Below are 17,278 nucleotides of genomic sequence, written 5' to 3' on the forward strand. Positions count from 1 at the left end.
GATGTAAGTATGTAAGTTTGAATATTTTACAATACATTGAGCCCGATTCGGATTATGAAATAGACATCTATTAGACATCTTTTAGACATCACCAAGATTTGCGCAATGCACTATGACATTTGCGCGATTTTGGAGATACTCTTGAATTATTTCCACAGGATATGACTTAGAAATCTAATTCATATCTAATAGATATCTTACTCTATCTAACGTAAAAGTGACATTGGTTGCCCGAATTGCGCTGCAAAAGAGAACTAGTTGATATCTAAACTATAACGTATCTAGAATGGATCTAGTACGTGTCGTCTCTTGTGAATATCTTGAAGTTCGAATACGGCAGGTTGTCCCAGTCAAAACTATAAGATATAATAAATTGTCATAGTGTGTTTGCAAAGTAGCTTGTGAATGTGTTCATGTCTCATGTACCTACACATAGCGTGCAGACGGGCTATTTCGTTGAAAAAATACTAATGTTATTTTCTTTGTTTTACAGTTGAATACTAAACGTAGGAAAGGTAAATACGGCTAAGTGTGGCCGCGGGGTAAGTGTAACTGGCCTTCATACCGGTGCCTGTTTCAAAATTGATCAGTATTTGTTGCAAGTTCATACGTTTGACACTAAACACAAGTATCAAGTTGTAATTGTATTAACTGCAATAATACTATAATCCAGGGGTCTACACACCCCAGCCCGCCGACACCCAAAGCGTCTGGCCCGCGGGAGCCAGAGTCCAGAGGTTCAGCCCTAAAAGGAACAATGCCCCAACGCGAAGGTCAGACGCACATATCCCGCAGCCACACTTAGCCTTAGTGTGTTTATTTGACACCATAAAATTAAGCTGTAACTAGATACAGTTTTATTTCCATCAATCCTCATTGACAGGGAAAAGCTTATCCCTAATTTATACGAGACTCGAGAGAGGCAACTGATAGCTAAACAGCTCTCTGTTTAGCTATCAGACCTCTCTCGATAAAGATCTTGATTAAGATAAAAGATCTTGTTTTTCACAGCGACGACTAAATGGCTTACGCACTCGGGTTTAAGAATGATAAATTAAGTGGGTTGCTGCTTGTATCAACAGTAGACCAAAGGACATGGAGAATTTTCTACCAGTTAACCTTCTGGAATAACTTTTCGATATTGTTCTAAAAACAACTGATTGGAAGCCTGATTCACCCGACTCACTAAACTTCATTGTCTCTAAAATACTATTATATTAATGCGTGGCATACCTACCTATAAACCGAAATAGACAATGATGTTTACGCACAAACAATACGTGATAGTTTCAGGTCTACCTACGTCAAAATCGTTATCAGTTACCACAATGCGTGCTTGGGCTTCCTTTGTACTTACAGAAACTAGGAGGCCTCTGCTTCACCGACTAGCATGTATGACCTCCAAGTACGTCACTACTATGTAGAATAGAAGATCAAACGTTATACCTATTGGCTGTTCTAAAGCGAATGTTTATCGCGCTGCGAATAACATCCCAGGGTTGGTGGATACGAAGTTATCTGACGACTCCACGGTCTGAATATTACATAGGGACGCGCGAGTAGCGGTAGCGTATTCAAATTTCCAAGATATGTTTTTGTATTGACATTATTCTAACTTCATCTCTCTCGCACCAATTTACGATGCGAGCCAGATACATTGAAAGTTTATATCAAATCGCGATTATATGTTGAAATACGAATTCATCTCTCGGCTCCTGATGCTGCAGCCTCTAAAATATGCATAGCACTCGATGGACCTATCCGCCATGAATTCCTAAATCCTATGTACTACGACGTTCCATTTTTCTACGTACTGCGTCGCAGAAAAGTTACTACCGTTTTATACAGAGGCTTTTCAACAGCCGATGTCAAAGATATGTTTACACTTTTGCACCTTACTCCTTTGTAATTAGGCGAAATATGTACCTAAACATCTTTGACGTCGACTGAACAAGGATGTAATATTACCACCTATATTGTGGGCTGTTATTTCAGTTTGCTTTGTATAAATTATAAAAATCATAAATGTTATCCTGTAAAATAAACCTTTTGAAACTAAATTGAATCCGCAATGAGATTGATAAGTAAAAATTAAAAAATAACAAGATTGCAAATTGCTTCAGAATGAATAAGGAAAACGGATATTAAACCTAAACCTATCACTTTCACAAGGACAAGACAATCATTTTTCGTATTTAACATCCTTTAATGATTATTTTCTCTTTTATTTGACAAATCAAAACGGTCCAAATTCATAGCGAGGCAAATCTTTCTTCTTTCACGTTATAAAATCTCCAAATCATATATTCTTTGTTAGAAAGATGATATTACAGGGCCCCTATTCGACATGTACAACTGTCAGATTTCGCGTCCACTTTAATTCAGCAGTTGAATGAATCGCATGTTCATCAAGTGCGGATAATATCCTTTGGTACAACCAATAATTCAACAAATATCAACTTTGTTTTATTACTACTTTAAGGTATTTGTATTGTATTGTAATCCTTGACATCGTTTAGTAAATTGTTAACTAGATTTTAAGATTGACATTGAATGTACTTACCAATAATGTTTATGAATAAATTTTAATTACCTGAAAAAAAAAAATCTTTAAGGTTTATAATGATCTGGTCTGTTTGTCACCTAACTGTGGATTGTTAATGTCAAATTTTGACACGGGATTGTTCATTCAACGGAAGTTCAACACGAGACGTCAAACGTCGCTTGTCGAATAAGGCCCCAGGTAGCGAGACGAATGGAATATTATATTTCCATTCGCAACAAAGTTATTGAAGAAAATAATTGGAGTTTTTACTTCAAAATACCGTACCTGCAAAACGAGAAAATCTAGATGAAAAATGTTCACATTAGATTGCTTTGCGAATGGAATTTCCGACAGCATTAAAGGCAAAGGTAGAATTAGTCAACATTTTAATCATAATATTAGTTGATGAAGAGCTCCGCGCAAACTTGTAGCTAAGCGTATTAATTTACGTTTATGATGAAATGAAAATTTAATAGGATTGGATGTTAAGTACAACGATTCAATTATTTTATTAATAAATATACTTATTACCTCTACTTGTTATTTTTCAAAGCTTAAGAAAAAAATCACTACTTCACCACTCCGAAAGGTTCGATTTATTATTTGATTATTAGTTTATCAGTGCGTGGGAATAGTTGCTTTTAATGCTCTAGAAGTCTAGAGTGCCAAGTAAATTGATGCAAAATTTACCACCTAAGGTGAGTACCTAGTTATTTCCTAACGTTAGCTGGTAAAAAGGAGTTTTAAGTAATGATTTTGAAGTATGAATATTTAATAGCAATTGTTTGGATTACTTTTGCAATGTTTTATACCTACTATTTCCCTTTTTAAACAGTTGCGATTCTACAGTATACACTTGTTTTGCTATAATACAAGCTTACATTGATTTTAATAATTAAAATGACTATAATTATTACAATAATAATAAGCCAGATAGCGAGCGGATAGCGAATAGGTACTTAAAAATTAAAGTCTTTGTATTTCTATTCTAAATGTATTTCTATTCTATTCTTTAAATTTTCTATTTCTACCTGATATATATTATATACCTTTATCCGACTAACTTGGAAACTAAAGTAGACTGTGTGTTTTACGACGGCTCGCCGGCTGCGGGTAGCAAATACCTAGGTGTCTCTTGGGACACTTTCGCTTCAATGTCATAAAGTGCTCCTGTAATACGTGCTCTCACTTTTTCTTTGTGAACTTTATGCTCTTTCTTTCTTATTACCTACACTTGGCTCGAGGAGAACGATATGGAATATATTAAATTTTTAATAGCTCTTGGTTCTGACTATTTTTTCGAGCTTGCTGTCATGAATATTAAAATTGTATACCTCTGGCATTTTAAAATTTATTCCTCACTAACTGTTGCCCACGATTCCGTCCGCGTGGATTTTATAGTGGCTATTGTGATTCTGTGTTCTAAACTTGAAAACACTACCTGACAGTGTCTTCTTTCAAAGTTATAACTCCCTCAATAAAAAATATGCTTTCGATATAAACTGTCAATCTTGGTCAACCCTTTTAAAGAAAGAATATTCCAAAACATTTTCTTTCTCCATACAAAGTTTCAACACCTTTTAACCCCCCTTAGAATATGAATTTAAAAAAAGAGCTGAATTACTTTTCATGTTTTCTAACGATGTGACTTTCTTCGAAGTTTCAAATCCCTTTTAAAACCATTTGTTCTCGAAACAAACTTTCAACCAATTTGTAACCTTATTAGGAGATGAAGTTTTTCGGTGAAATTGCTTTTCGGTGAACTTTCTAATACACTTCCAAAATATCCCACTGAAATACTTAAAGGTATTATTTTACATTCATAAGTTTTATGGACTGAAAATAATTATCTAGAAGTACCATAGTACTCATAAAAATTAATGTTTTCTTAAAAAATGAAGCTTAGCGATGTATATACTTGTCCGAAATAGTGTATAACCACTGACCACAGATTACATTGTTACAATGCTCCCTTAATATAAAACATTTCCAACTTCTTTAAGAATATGATCAATAATGATTAATGATCATTGTAATCGCGTTCGCGTCAAGCTCTCTAGGAGTTAAATAAACGATTATTTCGACTTATTATGGCTTATTAGGACAAGTAACTAAATAAAATCATTATAAGTGATCATATTTTCCGAATTCGTTTAGAAAACCAATGATTATAGATATAAAACTCTGCTATCATCATAAGATAAGTATAAAGTCCGTACCCTACCCTACCCTCTCCTTAGTATTATGTTAGTGTAAACATGTATTTCTCAGGAAGTGATTATACATAAGTACATATATTTATTTGCATTTGACTTTTCATTAAGCAGACATGCAAGTTTCCTTCCGATGCTGTAATAAATAAGTACCATAATCCTTGGTACGGCTATCCATTAAAATAAGAAGGTTCTGAAGGCGGAGAAGCCATGGGGCGCGGCGCCGCCCTGGCGAGACATTGCTGTCATACCCGGCATTCCACCAAGCATGCTACCCTACACTTATATCCAAGACTAGATAGAGTAAACTGAGGCAGTTGGAAATAAATAAATTTAGGTACCTAAATAGGTACCTATCTATTTAAAAATATGCCTGTGAAAAAATACCACTAAATGAAGATGTATTACATAAGAAGAAATACACGCTCACAACAGTCAGTTTTTTAGGGTTCCGTACCCAAAGGGTAAAACGGGACCCTATTACTAAGACTTCGCTGCCCGTCCGTCCGTCCGTCCGTCCGTCCGTCCGTCTGTCTGTCACCAGGCTGTATCTCACGAACCGTGATAGCTAGACAGTTGAAATTTTCACAGATGATGTAAGTATTTCTGTTGCCGCTATAACAACAAATACTAAAAACAGAATAAAATAAAGATTTCAGTGGGGCTCCCATACAGCAAACGTGATTTTTGACCAAAGTTAAGCAACGTCGGGCGTTGTCAGTACTTGGATGGGTGACCGTTTTCTTTTTGCATTTTTTTCCGTTTTTTTTTGCTTTATGGTACGGAACCCTTCGTGCGCGAGTCCGACTCGCACTTGCCCGGTTTTTTAATTTAATAACAAAAACCACGAATAAAGTACAGTAATACTTCAGTAGGTAGGTATATAATTACGGCGATACTTACAGAAAAAATGGCCAAGTTCGTTTTAATGTCATTTATGAAAACTGCATTATTTTACCTCATCATTCTAGCCTTCATTCGCCCACTGCTACTATTTTACCTAATTAATAGCAAAAGTTTCTTAAGGATTCTATGAAGAGAAAATTAAAAGCGTAGAGACAATGCAAACATTCGAAATTCCCTCAGGCGAGCGACATAATTATACGGTCTCTGATGAATAAAGGGACTGAAATAACAGCCTTTAATGTTCACTGAACTTTCGGTCACGACCCTAACTGTAGCGAAGCATAAAGTTGAATGTAGTTGTATATGGACGTTCGGGGGACGCAGTTGTTACTTTGAGAGTAAATATCATTTTAGTATGTTGTTATCTACCTAGTTGCGTATTTGAAAAGCTATTAAAAGATATCAATTTCGCTGGCAATGAGCTTCATCATCAAAAACTCTAGGTATACACGCCGGGTCGAATGAACTCCATACCGCAGTGCGTGTAATACCTTCATGGGTACTGTAGCTTTACCACGAATTTGTAACTAATATATTCGTTAGCGTGAGCGTAACTTACTTTCTATGCATCTCACTCGTACGGGCATATTAGTGCAAACGAGATGTACAGAAAGTAAGTTACGCAGAAGTTAGCGAAACTGCCGGCCTAGCCAAGGTCACAATCGCTATCGCTTCGACAACGAAAACCATTATGTCTCTCTATTACACTTCCATATTAGTGCGACAGTGACAGTTGCGTTTCGATCGCTACGGAGCGTAAGCGATCGGCATCTTGGCTACGCGGCCTGATCACATGTGAAGATTTTCGAGTATAATACTTTTATATCTAAGTCTTACAGAGAATTCTAATCTGTACCTACCTGTGCAAGACTGTGTACCTATGTTTACCTACCTGGAGGCGAATCGAAACTTACATTTTGGTGTCAAAATGACATTATTTAGATATAATTTTGACACCAAAATGTAAGTTCGAATTGACCTCCTGATAAACAGTCTTACACAGGTACAGATTAGCCGACATAGCCCCCTCTAGCAACTATCCCCCTTATTCATAAACGTTTGTCCCTTTCCGACGTATTGGTATGATGGAAAGGGACAAAAGATTATTATCGGCTAGTTAACTTTAGTAAACGTTTATGAATAAGGGGGTATGTCGCTATGTTGGTAGCGCTTTGCCAATTTGGGATAGGTACAACGTTTAAACTGTCAACTACCTAATGTGCCCTTAGGATGGTATTCAATCAGTCCAATATCTTGGTCCAATGTCTGTGCACCTCATTCTCTCACTAAGCAAAATGTGAGACGCAAGAGACATTGGATAAATAAATTGGACCGGTGGAATGCCACCCTTAGACACCAATCGGCGACCAATTTACATTAAACCTACTTACCTCTCCATCGTGACGAATATACACGTCATTTCTAGTTACCCATTCGTTATAAATACTTCTCTATTTAGACCGTCTCTTTGGAATTGCGATATCTAACTAACTTTTGTTGTGTCTAATTGATGTGTTTTGTTCCTATTGTTTTAAGTTAATTAAAACTGGCAAGCCTATGGTTACCTAATTGCGCTGCGTTTAAGTTATTTATGTTGAAACCGGACACCCCCGCCATGCTACGCCGGCCATTTTACCGCCCTCGCTTCTCAGATTAATTATTTTGTCGCTCAATAAAGACTCTAATAACGTTTCTAGAGCCTTCCGCGAATAAACGCCCGTCAAAGTTGCCTTGGTTAATGGAAATAAGATATTAGTCTCCGCCCTGGCATAATGTAATCTTCATTATCTTAAATGAAATTTGATGATCCTTAAATCCTGTTGTGTGAAACAAATATTTAAGTCCATGATCCAGGTGTATACTGGTTATAACAAGAGGTTATAAATTTAAACTGATTTTTTTATGGATATGATCTGTAAATAACAAAAGTGTGAATTTTTACATTTTCGGTACACGAACCGTGTTTTAACATCGCAGTATATACTTAAGTCTTACTCATGCATACTTGTCATTTTTTAACCGACTTCCATTTCATAGAAGGAGGAGGTTCTGTATTCGGTTGTGCCGAAAACCGACTTCAAACATATCAGTTGGTAACGCATACACTTAAAAAGGATAATATTTTATTTCATCCTTTTTGAAGTCGGTTTTCTTTTTTTTGTAAAATTTTTTTATTTTATTAGCCCGTTATAATGTCCCACTGCTGGGCAAAGGCCTCTCCCCTTGATTTCCACAACTCCCGTTGTAGTGCTTTTTCCGGCCAGTTACTGATGAAGGCGTCTAAGTCGTCCCGCCATCTCCGTCTGGGCCTGGCACGTCCGCGCTTCTTTTGCGGCATCCACTTGGTGGCTATACTAGCCCACCTATCCGGATGCATGCGGCAAACTTCTGACTCTCGGAGAGCGACCATGTTTGGGCACCGTCACACGTGGACACTTGTCATTATATTAGTGAAAAATTTCACAAATTCGTTATCCACAGCGAGAAACCTAAAAATCCGACTGCCTTATTCCGGATGGTTGGTCTGACACTGTTTGCTCCGTCAGCGTTGCGAATAGAATCATCCCTAGACCCCTAGCCCATTCCAAGAGTTTCTGTAAGGAGGGAAAAGGGGAGGGGGCATACTCGTAAGAGTTGTAACAAGCCCGTTACAGACGAGTACGATAGGTGACAGATAAGCGGGGTTTTATAGACTTCTCACCTCCGGTAGCGGGCATTAAAACTTCGCTAATAAGAGCGTTTTCACATTGTGCGATCCGATATAGCTGTATACTTTTATGTTAATAAATAAATAAATAAATATATGTGTTTCTGTATGTTTATTTACGGATTTAATAAATCATTATTACTAAATAACGCAAAAAGGCGGACTTGATGCCATGCTGCAGCTATTTTTGTCATATGCGCCTTCCGACATCAGATATCAGAAAGACGCTTCCGGTAAATTCAGCCATGTCGGAGCCCCCCGTCAGCTGTCGGACCGATAACATTTGATTGTGTGCGTATGTGTAGGCATAAATGCGCTTGTCTTGTAGTGTGCGTGATCGCTGAACACGGCGCCCTCGCGACCTGACTACGCGGATGTAGGATCCTACATCCGATATCGGATCGGACAATGGGCCCGATTTTTAAATAGACATCACATCATCACCAAGATACGATAAGGATATGTTTAAGATCTAACCTGTCAAATTTGACATTTTCGCGATTCTGGAGATATTCTTGAACGATTTCCACAGGGTATGACTTAGAGATCCAATTCACATCTAATAGATATCTTACTCTATCTAACGTAAAAGTGACATTGGTTGCCCGAATTGCGCTGCAAAAGAGAACTAGTTGATATCTAAACTATAACGTATCTAGAACAGATCTAGTACGTGTCGTCTCTTGTGAATATCTTGAAGTTCGAATACGGCAGAATGTGAAAACGCTCTAACACTCATGTATTTCAAGTTAGCGTAGGGATTTATATCTCGTTACCTCGTGTAATCTTGTTATATTTATTGGATAAGTTTAGGAGTGTTACGTTAATCTTTTAAAGCTCGTACATATAAAACGGATATGTTAAATATATTTTTAATAAGAGTTTTAATAATAACTGTATACTTACATAGCATTTTTTCTTGTTAGTAAGCAAACTACTGCGATACTTTGACGTTTGATAAAAGCGTCTCAAGTAATCGGGTTAAACAAATATGTATTATGTAAAAATTGTAAGGAGTAAAAACACCAGGCGGCGTAGCACGGTCGCATTTTTATCGCTTGTCACCGTGCCTGTCACGTTCTAACAAGTATGTAAGTGCGAAAAGGACGCGCATAGTGATAGGCGATAAAAATGGAACCGTGCTGCGCCCACAGGGCACCACTTTTAACAATATTTATTAGGGAATCACAAATATGAGAGTATAGATCTGAAAATAATACGCGACGACGCTCTCGCGTAGAACCAATCTAAGATGGACGACCACCTCTAGTGATGTGACATTGTCGGTTATCGTAGTGATGTCAAACACCGATGGATGACGATCTCGCCGTTCAAAATGTTGACTGTTTTACATTAAATAGTACCTAAATACCTCATATCATTTCATATAAAAAAATCGGTATTGGTCACCTTTGCATAAATTATTCCCCATCCAACAGTAAACTTGTTAAAAATAACAGAAATAGCGAAGTCAGTATGTGCATTTACCCTCTTTAGAAAGCCGCTACAATTTATCAATGACGTACGGTTATTGTTGTTTAAAATAAAGCAAATATCGGTTTACCAGCGTTAGTAATCCCTTTTATGCCAGTATAATGTACAATAGTTAACAATAGAAACAGGATCTCGATACTAAGAACCGATATGAATGAATAACAATGTGCGCAGGGTAGCCTATGATTTAAATAGGGATCGTGATTTCTACTTTTAAGTGTTTCACATTACCGATGCGCTACAAATATTACTAACTTAATTTTTTTTATGAAACCATTCACTCCTGTTCTCATTACCGATGCGCTTCAAATATTACTTACTTTAATTTTTTTAGGAAACCGTTCACTTTCTCCAGGATCTCATCATCATCAGGATGACAATGAGACCAACTGTGTAGTTATATTAAGTAGGTAACGATTCTTTGTTTTGTTGTTTGTTTGATGTGTGTCAAATTTAAACTCTGGCTATAAGTCAGGAGTCCCCAAACTATTTGACCAGACGAGAGCTGCAGCCAGGCCGAATTGTAATGGCTCCTCTACACGATGGCCCAGCGCCGGCCACTCTAAGGGACGCATTTGTGCGTTAGAGGGCGCCAGTGATATTGCTATATCATTCTGCCGCATGGCTGCGTCCCTTGGAGTGGCCAGCGCTGGCCCATCGTGTAGAGGAGCCCTAACGGCTCGGCCACGACATCGAGCGACTTGCGACGGCGGCAGCGATAACCATAGGTTGGAGCGTAACACAGCGATCGGACCTTTCGCTCCAACCTATGGTTATCGCTCCCGCCGTCACAAGTCGCTCGATGTCGTGGCCGAGCCGTAAGGCGAATAACCCAGGTAGCGGTTTGGCACCGCTACATGCACGGCGCCGGCGGCAGATTATCTACAGTCTATCGTGATTCAAAATTTCACGCCGCACCTCCGCAGTGCCGCGCAGTGTAGCGGTGCTACACCGCTATGAGGGTTCTTCACTTTAAGGCAGTATAATTTTCTGCGGACCAAATTAGAAGGTACGTGAGAGTCGCGGGCCGGATTTGTACCGTTGGCCGTAGTTTGTACAGAATGGCAAAAAAGAGTAGGTACAAATTAAAAAGTTGCATACGGTAGTGCCAAACCCTTCCCTTTCAAACCAATTTATATAAGAAAACGGGACGACACTACAGTATTTTGGCACTTTTTAATTTCTACTCTTTTTTGCCAAGCTGTAAAATGAACCCTAAAAATATAGACCCCGACAAATCAAGAACCTCTCCGATTCCATCCCGTAATCGATTTACTTATTCTGAATCTGACTTAGGTACATACTAACGTATGGGGTAAAACGTTATATTATTCTTTATATGTTCTGCAAATAATGACTCAGGTACATCCTAAAAAACTATATAGCTGTTTGTTCTTTTTGTGTGTTTAGGCGTCCGGTTGTATTATTTTTTAATTATTGCTTGTGTTAAATATTTTTTGAATAAATTAAAGATCGTTTATCTAAGTCTTTTATTTGTATCAAGGTATTTTTAAAGAGAAATTATGACTTAATTTTGGACTAAGTAGAGACGTTTGGTTTGACACTGGTTCAAACAAATCAGTTGGTAAGCTTAAATGCTACTTAAATAGGATAATATTTTTTTGATCCTTCTTGTAATCGGTTTCCTGTTTTTTTTGTAAAAATTATTTAGATAATATACAAAGCTATACACCTAAATACTTAACAAACTCCTTACTACTTAATTCTTAGGGACCTAATCCTTGGAGTAAACATTTAAGCCGCTTAAGTCAGAGGCAATTTAAAACACTGCACGACTAAAATCAGCAGTTTAGTAGGTTGTAGAGCGCACATACACACCTATAGTTCGTTTTTTTGGCATTAGAAAGAACTTCAAAGAAGGTAAGCGATCTTGGCAAGTCTTTTAATTGAAAAACGCTTTTTAAAAATCAATAACTATTACTTATGTAAGCAGGAGAATATAAATGATCGTATTAGATTCATAATTGTTACGTATTTGTCGTAACCTATTTTTAAAATGTGTTTTTCAATTAAAAGACACATCAAGATTGTTTATCTAATTTCTAATGCTAAAAAAAACGAAGTCGTATCGGTGTACATTTGTATTACGTATACCTACTTTAACATACCCTCATATTTGTAAACAAAACACACTTTTTGTACGATGTTACTACATCCTACATAATTCTACGAAGGCTAATCTGTATATAAATATAGTTTTCAGCGCGTAGCAGTGGTCATTGTGTCATTGATCAATTATATCGAACTGTTTCGTAGCAGATGGCGAGTGGCGGCCAATGGTGGTCGACGGTTTGGGTCGCGAGGCAGCGTGGGTCAGGCAGTGAGGCCAGTCAAACCGCGGCCGTACACAGGCCGGCCGGCGCGCACAACGTGCACAACGCGCCACTACCTCGCGTGCTACCCGCGTCGCCGGACCTACACGATAAAACACACCGGCAGTTGCGGAAATGTGCAAACATGTGGTACTTGTTCCTATGATGACCGTCGATTCACGTACGTATATTCAATTTATTAATTTCTTTGTGGTATTTTGAAGGTTTGTCATGTATATCATGGGAAACACATGATATACATGACAATTCGCTCATTTCAATTGTTTTCATTTATTGATAGTATAGATTGCACAGTTGCACAGTTTAAACTCGCCGACCAATTGATAACTAGTCGAGACTATAAAGTTTTATTTTCTTAAAAGTTTTGCTACATGCTCATAATAAATGCATGCACAGGTAATAGGTACAATAAAAGTAACTTAATCCTTGAAACTTTTAAAGTGAATCTACGTTTACATAAGAATAGCACTGTGTTAGTGTGTGTCCAATCACTGCAGTGCTTATAATATTTACAAAATAGCACAAAATCTTATAAACATTGGTGCGGCAAATGTATCAGTGTCCATGCAGCTCGTCAAGTGTAACTTGTGTTCATAACTATGGCATTGTGTCGAGTATTGTTTTACATTTTCGGTTTTTTCATCACATACATGACGATTTTCGTGAAATGTGAGTACCATAACGTAAATTTTATCGATGATTCCACTTTATTTTATGACATTAATATAATATTCTTAGGGATCATCCATTAATCACACGAATTTCTAGGTGTTTTGACCCCTCCCCCCCTCCTTGTCACACTTGGTCACATATTGCAAATCTCTCCCCACCTGGTGTGACGTCACATTTTAGGCAATTTTGTTTTCAACGAAATCGACAATACTAACTCGGCATTATTTTTTTAATAAAAAAATATTTTTGGTAAAAGAAATATTATTAATTTTATAACACAAAACCAATTAGGAACGAAAATTACCTACTTCCAAAATCTCATTATTTAAATGTACTTACAGCGAATAAAAAAATATAAATAAATTTTCGGTTACTGATGAATAGTGATGAAGTTAAAGTGACGTCACAATGTTTGTGACTCCCCCCTCCCCCATATCACAACATGTCATTTTCTCGATCCCACCCCCTAAACGTGTGACGTAATTAATGTATGACCCCTTATTGTAATATCCCTAAAAATTAAATCTTAAGACATAAGTTTAGGGCCTAGAAATACGGATAATAAAACACCAATTAGGTACATGTATATCTTTGTGAAACCAAACTGAACGTAGTTTAACGTAGCAAAATTTCTGTAAATATTCATGATTAGATTAAATCGTCGGGTGACAAGCAAAAGTCACTAACTAACACCATTGAATTTATTGGACAATAAACCGTGTTACAAGTGTAATAAAGTGCATTGTTACTTTAATTTTTTGATAGTACTTAGTGACTTTTGCTTGTCACCCGACGATTAATACTTACACTCTAAATACAGGTGCATGTTTTTGACGTGTGTTGTTTCAGCTGATCATAATTATATTCGAATTATTAAAATAATGTTAATAAACTGATATCGTAAGAAATTACATTCATAAATGCATTAGGTATGTACTTTCCAATAAAATGAACAGATTTACATAATCATTTTTTGTTAAATAAAACTAAAATATTACTTTATTAATCCACGAAATAAAGTGCTAATCAAATTCAGCGCTAATCCGTTATACTTTCTTGAGTATTACCACCCCCCCCCCCCCACCAATATAACAAATTACCTACCACCGAAAGTACAAAGTTGAGTATATTACGCACTGATTACCATTGATTAGCTATTATTTATGTGGATTTCCGCAAAGTACCGCCATATTCTATTAATTTCATTTTATTAAAAAGTTTTCTACAAAAACTCATTTCATCAAGATTATTGCCAACCGAAAAAAAAATACAACTTACAGGCCTATTCTGATTTTCTGATTAGATATGGATCTGAACTGTCAGTGTCAAAAGTGTCATTTTTTTCAACTATATACGTAAACTTTACTTTTGTCATCTAAATTTTTTACCTTTTATTAAAATCAGAATACGCCTAAATATTACTCAATTCGCCAGTGATTTAATAGTCCACGTAAAATGCGCAATCAGCGCAATAAGTCTTGTATTAGGTCGTTTACATTCGTAGTTGCGCACTGCGTGTCTGAGGGCGAAACACGTTCGACGTGTTGCCTCCTTGTCACATCTACGTACGAATTTTAAGTGCGACAGAGAGACAACACGTCGAACGTAGTTCGCGGTAGGCCTACTGGACGGCTACCGTGAAAAACGAAAATCGTCAATTGCGGGCATTTTTCTCTGTCACTCTAATTACGCCTTCATTGGAGTAAAAGAGAAAGATCCCCGCAATTTACGAATTTCTGTTTTCGCGGTAGCCCCTCTGAGGGCCTACCGTGAACCACGTTCGACGTGTTGCCTCCCTGTCGCACTTGTAAATTCGTACGTAAGTGTGACAGGGAGCCAACACGTCGAACGTGGTCCGCGGTAGGCCCTCTGATGCAGTAACATCATGTGTCCGAAGATCTTGTTACTTGTTTGTCACATGGTTCGGGTATATTTTAATAAAAAGTGTTGACAGCTGACTGATCATATTCCCATAACAATCTGATATCAAACCACTGAGTCAAAACAAAAAGGTTTAATATTTTGTTTACATAATAATACATACAATATAATACATACTTACTTAGCCTTCGGAATCAAAAACATATTAGTGCTGTCATTAGTTAGTTACTTAGTACATCTACCTGCTTATAATAGTATTTTATGAAACCGTTGTTTAAGAGAGGTCAAAAAAGGCGAGTGGCGTGAATAACAATTTGAGGCGAAGCCGAAAATTGTTAATAAAGACGCCACGAGTATTTTGTTGACTCAGTTGAACAACGTTGCATACAATACTTTTTCTACGACCAAGCAATTACTTTGCAATAAAACTGAAAATTTAACAAAACTTTTTAATTCAAGAAGTAGCAAAAATGGAGGGTAGGGGTCATCCATTAATTACGTCACACGTTTAGGGGGAGGGAGGGGGTCAAGAAAATGTGACATATTGTGACATAGGGGAGGGGGGAGACACAAACTTTGTGACGTCACTTTAACTTCATCAGTAATCGAAAATTTATTTCAATTATTTTATTCGCTGTACATTTAAATAACAAGTTTTTAAAACGATAATCGTTTTTATTCGTTTAATTTTCTTTCCTAAGCAGTTTTGGGTTATAAAATTACTAATATTTATATCGTCAAAAATAATTTGATAAAATATTAATAATACTTAGGTACTTACTTAATTCGATTTGGCGATTTCGTAGAAAAAATGTGACGTCACACTAGGGGGGAGCAGTGAACGCATATATTTAGTATGGAAACCGCCTTTAGGAACATTACCGTTCAAATTCTCGGGCCAAATTAGCACACATACACAATTACGCCTACATTCAAATAGGACGACGCGTTTACAGAGCCTGTAATCAAAGCTGGTAAACAAAATAAGAGTCATCTTTATTACTCTAATGGTACATAGCTAAGTGTAGATGAAATGCATATAATGTCAATAACTACCAATCAGCGACATTAATCCGCTAATAACCTTCTTGGTGTACGTACTGGCCGCTTAGAGTTCGCGGTTCATATTTGATTAGAATATGACTTGGACAGGGATAGGTTTATGCCATACAGTGAAGAACCAGTCAAATAATTCACGTATAATAATTTAATGCAGATTAAAAGATAACTAGTTAAAATGTAGTTATGACATGACAGACTAACTCAATATAAGTAAATATATATCATTGTTGTATAAATGTATTCCGCTATAATAAGTATTTTGTATATTTTATTATCTATCTGTATGGCAGTGCGAAGTCACGTTCAGGTATAGTCTGTCCGTTTTTCTAAGATCAAGTACGCCACAGTAAATGTATGGCGAACTTGATCTTAGAAATCGGACTGGCTATACAGTCTGCAAAATTTACATGGGTACAAGAATCGGGTCAAAAATATTTGAACAGGCGGAGTCAAAATAAATCCCCACTTTCAGTTCAGAATATTTTATATGTATACAGCCGGTCAAGCAAGTTTGTCAGTAGAAAAAGGTGCAAAATGAAAATTTTGTATGGGACCACAGCCGTTCGCGCGGTGTACTTTCGTTTGGGCCAAATACTTTTCGCCAAATTTCACTTCCCAACAAACTTATCGCAATAGTTTCATTTCCCAAAGGAACCTTTAGCAAAGTGACACTTCGCATATAATTTATTTGGTCAAATAATCATTTGGCATGATTTTACTTTGTCAAATTGTATTAGGACAAAAACTTATTTAGCAAACGTTTTTTACTGTCTAATATTATATTCCAAAAAGATGGTGGGTTCGGTTAGGTTTGAACTGCGATCCTCACAAAACGGAACCGCTATCAGAAAAGTGGGTTAGGTTAAGTTAGAATAGAACTGTGACCCTCACAGAATCGAAATGCTATTAGAAAAGTGGGTTAGGTTAGAACTGCGGTCCTTACAGAAACGAAATACTATGTACTAGAAAAAGGTCATCAAAGTGGATTAATTAATTTAATAGAATAACGAGAAGTAAAGAATTTGCATGACATATTAAACTAAAATGTGGCTTAGATATTGGTGGTTATTTACTATTTTTGGGTTACAATGATTACTTTGGTGTTATTTGCTTTAATAGAATAGCAAGATGTAACAAATTTGGTTATCATTTTACATTAAAATGGAGTTTTAATTTTAGTGATCATTTACTACATATTTTTGGCAGTAAGAATGTTTTTTTTGACGTTACATTTTACTATGTATATGTAATGATCAGTTAAATACCAGACAAATAAAATTCTGCAGCCTCCTCTCTATTGGTATGTAAATTATATGCCATGCAATATTTTGGGACATGTAAGTTACGCTTAATGATACATTTGACTAAATAATATTTGGGAAAATGAAACTTGTCTAAGTAATTATTTGCTAAACAATAACTTGCCAAAAAAGACTATTGCTAA

At 36.7% G+C, this 17,278-nt stretch overlaps 1 protein-coding gene across 2 annotated transcripts in view; it reads left to right on the plus strand.

Annotated features, from left to right (window-relative positions):
* Positions 1–12,167: 12,167 nt before the first annotated feature.
* LOC134680236 (protein rolling stone-like) overlaps positions 12,168–17,278 on the plus strand; it is a 36,732-nt gene continuing 31,621 nt past the window's right edge. Inside the window, exon 1 of one of the 2 annotated variants that reach the window (XM_063539324.1) lies at positions 12,168–12,379. In XM_063539324.1, coding sequence (XP_063395394.1) covers positions 12,334–12,379 — 46 coding nt within the window. In that variant the 5' untranslated portion in view covers positions 12,168–12,333. The remainder of the gene's footprint in view (positions 12,380–17,278) is intronic. The other variant, XM_063539326.1, reaches the window with a different exon arrangement.

This window comes from Cydia fagiglandana, chromosome 3, assembly GCF_963556715.1.
Source record: "Cydia fagiglandana chromosome 3, ilCydFagi1.1, whole genome shotgun sequence".
NCBI classification, from domain to species: Eukaryota; Metazoa; Arthropoda; class Insecta; order Lepidoptera; family Tortricidae; genus Cydia; species Cydia fagiglandana.